The sequence below is a fragment of the Gadus morhua genome, chromosome 4 (genome assembly GCF_902167405.1).
Source record: "Gadus morhua chromosome 4, gadMor3.0, whole genome shotgun sequence".
Lineage (NCBI taxonomy): Eukaryota > Metazoa > Chordata > Actinopteri > Gadiformes > Gadidae > Gadus > Gadus morhua.
In genome coordinates, this window is record NC_044051.1 from 17015021 (window position 1) to 17025431 (window position 10411).

At 41.8% G+C, this 10411-nt stretch overlaps 1 protein-coding gene across 7 annotated transcripts in view; it reads right to left on the reverse strand.

Moving 5' to 3' along the window:
• Window positions 1-6449, reverse strand: part of mast4 (microtubule associated serine/threonine kinase family member 4) — a 67752-nt gene extending 61303 nt beyond the window's left edge. For all 7 annotated transcript variants that reach the window (XM_030353350.1, XM_030353348.1, XM_030353347.1 and 4 more), the window contains exon 1: window positions 5926-6449. In XM_030353350.1, the coding sequence (XP_030209210.1) occupies window positions 5926-6141 (216 nt within the window). In that variant the 5' untranslated portion in view covers window positions 6142-6449. The remainder of the gene's footprint in view (window positions 1-5925) is intronic.
• Window positions 6450-10411: the final 3962 nt, after the last annotated feature.

Sequence of the window (10411 nt, forward strand, 5' to 3'; positions counted from 1 at the left end):
CAGGGCTGAGATGGGGCTACCCTTTCAAACCCCAGAATAGCTACCGTGCATTCAAGCAGTGGTAATATGAGAGAGCGAGAGCGAGAGCGAGAGCGAGAGCGAGAGCGAGAGAGAAGACACTTTAGTAGGGTTGACCTTTAGGCTAATGAGCTGCTTGGTAAGTAAACAAAAACACACTCAAGTCATAGACTAATGAGTGTGGAATGTGGATATCTAATGTTGTTGGTAGACTCAGGCAGTTTGATCAAGCCATTTCAATAAAAAGACAGACAGAAGGCTACTTTACATCCGCAATCAATATCAGGTATTGAATCATTAAAAAATAAAGTGCACAAATAAAAATAAAGAACTAACTTCTGAAGACTGAATTACCAAATACGTTTGCCCCTCTACAATATAAGTTCAAAACAGAAAAAGGCTGACAAGATAAGATAAGACATCAAAAAGTGATGCAAAGTCCAGCTACTCATCTGTCCACCTTAATGGACAGATTCACACATAAATAATTATTTCTCCTAACCTAACGATGCATCTACGTTTTTAAAAGACAGAAACACAATGATCGATAATCAACCAGAGCTAACTGTACTGGGAAGGCTACTGGGCTGAATGGGCTGTAGTACAGTGAGGTGGTCCGGCTATAAGCCTTAACGTCATAGTTCACTTCATAAATGACAGACCTCCCGCTTATCACAGATTAAACCCTTCTTTAAACCAACGGCCTCTCTGGTCAGAAATATCTGTGGGCCCATCAGCCCAGCTCTGAGGAATGCTGTCCAGAGAGAAAGCATTAATTTTTGGAGGTCAGCCGGGAAGCAGAGCAGGTCAAGAGTTTGACTCAAAACAGGAAGCTGCGCAGGACAGGAAGTAATGATCCAACAATTAGCCTTGGTACCAGGAATGATTTTCGTATGATAGAGAAGGAAACCCTCAGGGAAACAGAGAGCTACAAAAGATTACCCGTCCTCTGGGTTCTTTTCAGTTGGAAGGGGGAATGGTGATATGAATCAGGAGAGCAATATCAACTGAAAAATAGGACACTTAACATTTCCCACTTATGTATAAAAAGTGTAATAAAAAACTACTTATTTGTGTTGTTTGTAAACTAAACACCAATACCTGCCCCCTTCAGTTATAGTTTGAGCAGAGTTAACAATGGGTCAGACAGCATCTGACTAAACTAAATGTTCCACAAAATAAATGCAGTTTATTGCAGTGAAAAGCCTGCATTGAACAAAACAAATGTGGAACTTTAGATAACCTCACAAGACAAGAGAGAGAAACCACGCTCATACCTACAGTCAAGTAGCACAACATGGTTCATAATTCCCTTCCTAAATATCAACACATTATGCTATGTCATCAAACTTGAAAAACAGAAATGTGCTCACGCAGAAGAATCATTATAAACCACTCCCTTGTCTTTGGCATGTTTATTCCTGCAAAATACAATATTAATCAAGAAAGAAAGGAACCCATATGGTCTGCTACAGACATACAAGTCAATGAAACTTGTGCGGCTTCCAACATCTGATGGAAAAACTACATATCACAGTGAGTGCAAACCACAGGTCTAGTGGGGACACGGATGTTATGTTAACATTGCTGCCTGGAATGGCGAAGTAATATAATGAAATGGTGGAGGCATTTCAATCCTGCAAACATTACCAATAAACAACGCTACCATTTTAAAATGAAGCGAAGTGCAGGCCAAAACTTACACTTCAAAAACAAACTGGCCAAATATATGACGGATAAAGTATATATATGACACAATAGTGTTAGATATTCTGAATCAGGCCTTTGCTTGAGTTGGCATATAAACCAGTTTTGAGTATGCTTGAAAGTCTAGATCATTGTAATTCGGACAAAACAAAAGACATTAGAAAAATATTCTTTATTTTAGCAGTTATTAAAAAAGGTACTCTCTGTAAGAATCTGAAATGCCGCCTAATTACTGGCATCTTTGGCCGCTAACTGAACTGCAGCCTCTAGCACTTGAGCATGAGCTCCGTGGGTTGAGAAACAATGACAGATATAAACAATCATTAGACACTTGTGCCATTAAGACATCACCACCTTCCTTTAAATTTAAACCTGTTGATATAATGTCAATTTAAAGTGATTTATGCAGGTAAAGATCCTATACGTAGTACACTTGAAATATTATGCAGCTGGTGGGATACAACAAATTGTGGGGGAAATGTTTCATATGACTATTTAAAGCTGGGTCTCTTTCAACATGCAAGGGGATCGGATCCAGAGCGGATGAAGGTCTTAAATATCTTCCGCGTTCAGCTCCTGAACTCTGACCTTCACAAGCATACAGAAACGGTTCCCTCGCTCTCGCTCGCTCGCCCTCTCCCAGGGTCAACTGCACTGGGGCCAAACCAGTTTAAGTCATGACCTTGTCCCCCAACATCTGTGTGCTCTTACCCTCCCCAGATTCCAGTCCCCACTCTATCACTATGCCCTTGAGAGAGACACACATACCGCATCCAAATTCTGTTTGATTGAAAACTTTTCTTCGACCACCACAACCAGGTGGTAAAGCTGATCCCTACTACACTGTTATCTTCATGATAACATAAGGATGTGTTCTCACTCTTAACGACAATGTTGTGAATACGATTTCTCAGCAGTAGCTACCACAGAGACACTGCATAACACCCATGTTGTTCTCAAAGGGGAATTAGGCTTCCTGCATCGACTTGATCTAATGATGGATAAACAACTTCACCATTTCCTCGTTCCAAAAAATGATAACAGCCGGTACTTTTCTTTCAAATAGATGTGTGTTGCACTTATCTGTTATGTATGGCTGTCACTGTCATTACAACTGCATTACTGAGAGCTGATGTTGGTTATAGCAAAGAACCCAGGCAGGTCAAAGCCTGAGATGGATAGGTTAGTACTTTTTAGTATTCTTATAGCTTTTCCGCCCTGTTAGTTTTCTGAATATATCGGTTATTCAGATATTCATATTTTTCTTTTCTCCTTGTTATTCTCACTGTACAAAGTTGGTCTCAAATGGTTGGTTCTTATATCAAATCAAACTGTATTTTTGCACTTTTCATGTAAACGTGCAGATATACAGTTTGATTTGATATAAGAACCAACCACTTGAAACCAACTTTGTACAGTACCAGGACCCTGAAGTAAGGTCATTGAAACACACACACACACACACACACACACACACACACACACACACACACACACACACACACACACACACACGTCAGTCAGAAGTCAACATTAGCTCTTTGGATGCATGGGCCGACCGTGGGAGTGAGAAGAGCCTTAATAACCAGATTCTAGTAATCCTCTTAACCCGAAAGCCCCGTACCGACACTGTTTGCCTATTTAGTCCGCTTCACTCACCCTTAAAACTAATTGAGTCTTAGCCAAAGAAGCAGTTTTGGGACATTTGAATACTGACAGTTAAACATTATCAAAGGGAAGAAACACATTGATATCCACGGGGCCGGATCTAAACTGTCATTGGGTTCGGGTTAGACTTTCCTAAAGCGTTTCCACACTGAATAGATAGGCAGAACCCCAAATGGTGCCAGCCAGGTATGGATTGCCAGCTTTGGTGGTTTAAGCAGGAAGGAAGGATGTAATAATAGTCAGTGACCGGAGCCCAGCAGCTCCACCAACTCCCGTTCGATCCCCTGGTCAATGAACTGAACTGGGAGCGACGGTCCGAGTATCTGTGCACTGTCACACAGGACGGCTGCAGCCACTGACATCAATCATGATAATATTGGTGTGTTTTATGACCAACAATCTCCTGGGAGGGTAGGCGGTGTACCACATCAGCTGGGCAGCCATATTTACATTACAAACATGTCAGACTACTTTCACGTAGGGCTGGGCAATTAATCGAATTTTGATCTTTTCCATAATCGAGCAGCAGTACTTTCACGTTCATCATCTATCGCTTTTTCCGAATTCCAATTATCAGATGTAGCTTATTTTTTTAACTGCTATTTTTTTTATTACTAAGGGAATAAAGAAATGAGAATACAGCATTTGGATCAATGTCCTCCAGCAGGGAAATTATTCAAAATCAAAGTAATCTATTGACATTTTATGTGAGCATGATGGAGACCCACTGCACATGCAAGCAATAAACTAGTTTGATAAGAAATATCTACGATGTTGGTCTACCGTGTTTGCTTGCTGTAATACTGGTTTTGTGACGTGTAATCCATCAGCATTGAAATCAAACAGGCACATAGTATATATATATATATATATATATTTATATAGCGCACTTATACGGAAGTGGATCGCTGAGTTCTGCAGTGAAGACACACAGACAGACTCTCCCACACAGACTCTCTCCCACACAGAATAAAACACTCAATAACACACACACACACACACACACACACACACACACACACACACACACACACACACACACACACACACACACACACACACACACACACACACACACACACACACACACACACACACACACACAGCTAAGTCAGTACCTTGTAACTGAGCTCTTCAATACTAGATGGTGATGTCAGAGATAAGTCTTGCCTTCTTCGGCCAATAGCATTTAGAATTACATTGAGGGGCCTTTTCAGGCCTCCTGTGATAGGAGGATTGTGCATAGCTTACTCTACCGTCTGGTCCCCTGGAGACTAGGATAGCAGGTAATTTCAATTCTACTACTTACTTGAACCAGGATTAAATTGGTTTAAAAGTAATTAGAATCAATGTGGCGGGATTCATCAACCAAGAGCAGGGTTAGCCTTAGTGAAATTAAGTTTCCTAAGTGAGGCAAAGCCTAATGTAACAGTAAGATATTTTGCGCGTGTCCCTATCCTGTTTAACCTACATTTCCAGCAGAAACACAGCAAAAGGTGGGACATATGCAGATTTGAACAGAAAAAAATCCAGATTTACTTGTTATAATAATAGTGGATGTTATGTTATGGCAGAATTTTACGCAAGACTTTACGCAACATTACCTAAAGGAAATAACTTGTAATATCAGTGCTGGCAAATAAGCCATTTAATGATAGCTAATAAGTAAGCACCAAAATCCAACCACAACAGTTTGCTCCAAACCACAACAGTTTGCCCCAATGTGTTCCACCAATAAAGACCAAACACATCCAAGGTGACTCACACCATTGCTTTTGCCAAAACACGTTCATTTGTTTACCCACACACACGCACCATACAGTTAGTATGAAGATTCCAAAACTATGCAACACACCATCACCCACCCACCCACAGACACACAACTCCCAAATAATGCATAATATACAGGGTGTTAGTTTGACTTTAAAACTGTAAACACAACTTCGCCCTAGGCAGCCAATGTAGTTGGTTTCCAACCAGCGACTATTGGAGGGGTCTGCATGCTACCTGAAATATGTGCCCTCATACAGGCGTTCTGGATAATGTTGCTGGCTTCCAGATGAGCGCAAAAACATGTGACGGTGTTGCCCCAAGTCTGCTATGGTGATGACCTGCAGGGTACGGGTTCACTCGTAAAGCTCCGAGATAAATCTTTAGATACATATGACTAGTCAGTCGGGCTTTTTTTTTGGCGATATGACACTTGTCTTCGATGTAAAATAATGAAGAAAATAAATAGAGCTGAAAATATGCTTCTAGATACTTCAGGCATTTCAGTCTAGACCATGATGATCAAAACCAAAACAAAAACATGCCAATGTTATTCAGCAGTAGATCACACACACACACACACACACACACACACACACACACACACACACACACACACACACACACACACACACACACACACACACACACACACACACACACACACACACACACACACACACACACACACACACGTTACTCATGGAGACATGCTTCGTCGAGTAAAGCAATGTTGATGCCATTTCTTAAGGCGATAGCTACCTTTTTGCCTTCATCTTCTTCATCTCTGCTGTATAATTCTTCGTTTTCTTCTGTTTCATCTGAATCGGTTCCTCCTCTAGTCCGGGTCGAGCGTCGGCTCTCACAGTACGAGGAGTACTGGTACACTTTGCTGGTGCTTTCCCCTTCTGACATGGTGTCGGACCCCGAGGAAGTCGGACTGATACGGACGCCGATGCCCCCAAAAAGTTCCATCATATTATAACATAAGGCCGGAGTAAGATAGAAAACTAATAAAGCAAAAATGTGTCGGAAGACCTGGTGTACAGATATACATTAAATTGAGGTGTACTGCACCTGTCCTGAAAAGGCATCATGTTAAACGCGAATATGAACATTTCTGGTTTTTCGTCAAGCAAAAGTCCTTCATGGCAGTACGTCTCCGTAAATAGATGTGTAAAGGTGACATTTTATCGTCGTTTGTTGTACGGGACAGCAAACACATGATGTTGGCCGGTGAGCCCCGGAGCCTCTGGTTCAATTGAGCGCAAGTGTCATTTGCCTAGAAGTTCCGACTGCTTTACGTACTCACTGGAAACACGCGCACGCTGTGACCACGCCCACACAACAAGAGGCTGACCATACAAGAGGAAGACAGCTTGGGCGTAAGCTGAGGGAGGGTCCTTATTTTTAGCGTTACCCCGGTCTAATGCTCCCGGCAATGCTTTGTTTCCGGTCTTTAATTTCGTATAAACGTTGTACACAAGTTCACAAAACCCCGGATTGAGAAGAATAAGAATATGATAAGAATAACGACAATGAAAAAGAGAATGAATATGGAGTTTTGACTAATGATTTGACAAAGCAATATCCGAAAAATGTAATGGAAACAAACAATTCAAACGAATATCCGTCTAGTGAAAGTCCCCCCCCCCTCTCTCTCTCTCTCTCTCTCTCTCTCTCTCTCTCTCTCTCTCTCTCTCTCTCTCTCTCTCTCTCTCTCTCTCTCTCTCTCTCTCTCTCTCTCTCTCTCTCTCTCTCTCGGGTAGGATACAATAATTGTAATGTGCCTGCTATTCAAACTAAACATAGGAATTGATTTTTATATTATGTGTTCGTTATTCACTTTATATTTGTTCCCTCAACGTTTTAACTTGTTTTAATGAAGGCTTTTAATGTATGCAGGTCCACTGATATAGTGTAGTGGACAGTTCCATGGAGGTAGTTTGAATGGATGGATGTCATTTGAATAAAGCATTAACTAATAATACAGGTAAGATGACTCTTGACCAACAAATCTTTTGTCAATGGTCTGCTCTCCTACTGGTTGTGATAGATGATGTTCATATGAATGCATTACATTATTTATGAGTCAGTTAACTAAATAAAAGTCTCAATGTCATTCAAAATGTTGACGCCTGGATAATAGATTAGCGTGCCCAGTGTTTGCAATCAGTCATGTGGATTTGCCAATTGGCAAAACGTAGAGGTGCCAAAATTCACTGGCTGAGTGCAGGGGTGGGCCAAAGAACACAGAACCAGGAGTTCTGATATGTTCATAAATGAAAGGCAATGTGAGCTGGCACGCAGAGCGTATATGCCTTTCCTCTTTCCATGCAAAAGAGGAATAGATGGATTTGAGTAGATTTTGCAAAGTGAATGTATAAATAAATCGTGTTCAAAATGACTGTGGGCAGAGAGACATTACTTGTACTTAAATCACAACCAATCACCGACCGTTTTACAGGGATGGTACTAGAAAATCAGACCCGGGTCGAACCAAAAATGATTGAAAATGGGATTTAAAATTGCCCAGTGATCTTAAATGTAAGAATAATGATGAATAAGTACAAATAATGATTCAACCCCAAACTTGTACTGTGAGTCACTATGCTGTCAGCCAATGAGAATCATGGCTTGAGGTTCTTCACGATGCTGCTCCAGTATCGGTCTATTCAATTACAATTATGGTTAGTCCAACCAAATTGTGGCCATTTTTTTGTGTCTATATAAATAGTGTGTGTGTCCGTGTGTGCGTGTGTGTGCTCCATGCCCAGGGGCGCTCTCTTTAAGAGATGGCACCTGTTAAATAGACAAATCTACAATAGAGCTCTCTATGACCCTCACCTAGAGGATATTCAGATAGAACCGGAAATGCTATTCTGGTGGAAATCTGGGCTATTTCTAAATCCAACCTAACCTTGTAAAACACTAGCCCCACTTATAACGAACAGCCTGTGGCACATGTATTCATAGAGTCTGAGGCGGTGGTTTGCTTGGCGGCCAACAGGCCATGTGGTTTGATTTCTCGATCTTGTCTTTATTACCAAAATATTTATCGACACACTGGAATTTGACCTTGTTAAGGTGAACAAATTGAACACATTTACTATTTGACAGTGGTAGTAACTTATAGACAGGACAATATACAACCAACGGACACAAATGTGGAAACATCCCTCTGAGTGCGGTCTTTTGCGGTCTGGTCTGCCTGTGAATCTTCGGCGGCCGGAGGTGTTTCAAGGAACATGATGTCACATGGAGACGTGTTGGCTGAGTGCCCGCAGGCTTTTCTCTTCCTGCTATTCTTAGTGTCAGCGCAGGGTTGACTTAGTATCGAAATTGACTCTACGGTGTCGTCCTGAACCCTGGGCCTTCCGTTGGGTCATTGAGTGGACAAGGGGTCGCACAGGGGCTCGCCGTGTTGACCGCAGTGCGTTTCCTTTTTAAGAGGCTACTTCACCTTGAATTACAGCTGACATCCCTTTGGGGAACATGGTCATTTTCTGCCTGATCTTTGTCTGCCCACTCTGACGATGATGCCCATAGAAACTAAAAATCGACAAAAAACCTGATACTTAAATGGTGGTGCCGGTGAGTATTTTAAGTGTAAAGTCAGACGTCACTTGGCGCAAAACAACGCAAACTCAAGTTTTCCTTGAGTTGACGCAGGCTGACTGTTGGGATTTCTGGCACAGAACAGAGGCCTGTTCCAGAATGTCCCATTTCCGAGATGTATGAAAGAATCGTAGCGTAATTTACGATTAATGTTTTGTTACTGGGACAACTCTTACACACAGCCTGCTAGATGGCAGGATATGTTTGTGAGTATGAGTGCAGGGTGACTATGCTTCTCGACCCATTTGCTTATCAGATAATGAGGGTATTGTTCTCCGGAGACAGACGCTCCCCCTGCCACCCCTATCCTGTACCCGGTTCTTGGGAAGAGCCCGGCTACAAGGAGCTTGTCGGGAACGGAGCCGCGGTGGAAGCGTCTCTAGCAGATGCTCAGGGAGGACTGTTTTCAGAAGTTGTGTAATGAGTGTGTGGGGCTGCATGACATTTGTACAATGGGATTGGAGGGAAGAGTGCCCTTCTGCCAAAAGAGGATGGACCTCACCCTCACCTTCCTGAAGGACCAAGTGTGTGTGTGTGTGTGTGTGTGTGTGTGTGGGGGGAAGGCAGGGGGAGGCGGATATGTTTTAAACGTTTAAACGGAGTGCGACGACACAATGTTTTATTTGTGGTTTAATCTTTTTGCATTGCATGTTCCGGTGCATTATTTTGTCCCATTAATAAGTCCTACGAAGACTCCTGTGAGGAAATGTTTCATGCTAATATGAGAAGCTACTATCAGTTGGTGCTACAGTGGCGACATTTCTGAAGACATTTAGCTAAATGAACATGGCACATGGTATATCTCCAGGTCCCATTTTAGTGTTTCTGGAGATGTGGAGTGAAGTCCTGTATACGTGGATGAACATTCCACTTCAGGGTGAACCAGGCCAAAACTGGCTTCTGATTTGCCGGCTCCTTATTCTCATTTCTGTTCAACCTTAAAAGACTGAATTCACATATCAGGCCGTTCGGTCAATGCATGTTAGAAGAAGGCATTGTTTGCTTCTCTGCTACGGCCAAAAATGTTAAAATAAATAGAAAATAAATTGTCCAAAAAATTGGACAATGGAGTATGAGACAGACAAATATATAATACTCATATATATATAATCCCGAATAAAAACACGAACTGTTTACATTTTTTTTATGGTAACTATTGGAACATATATATAGCACATCAGACTGGTTTAGGACTGGACTGGCCTGTTTCATACCCTATTTCAATTTTTTTAAACGTTTGGATAATAAATAAATGCAAATGAAAATGGAGAATAAATACTGTCTTTATGTGATTTCTTGTGACAGGCACGTTTAAATTGGAGCAGAAGGTTCAAGGATCTAAAAAAACAGACCGACCACAAGATGGCGATGTTTCTTAAATAATTAATGCGGCCTACTTGATATTCATTTAGTTTGAACAAGTAGCAAAGTGTTGCTGAGAAAAAGCTAAATGACTACCGCCTACTGGAAGATGTCTTCAAACATGCGCCGGGGGTGTTAATGGAAATCTCAGTGGGTCGGATGCATTTGCATGTAGAACGAAAACAAAATGTGATTATCTCAGCATTTCTCTGCGTCTTCTATATGCACCAACCTCAGTCCACGCACGTCCATGGCGGTCAGCGTTTGG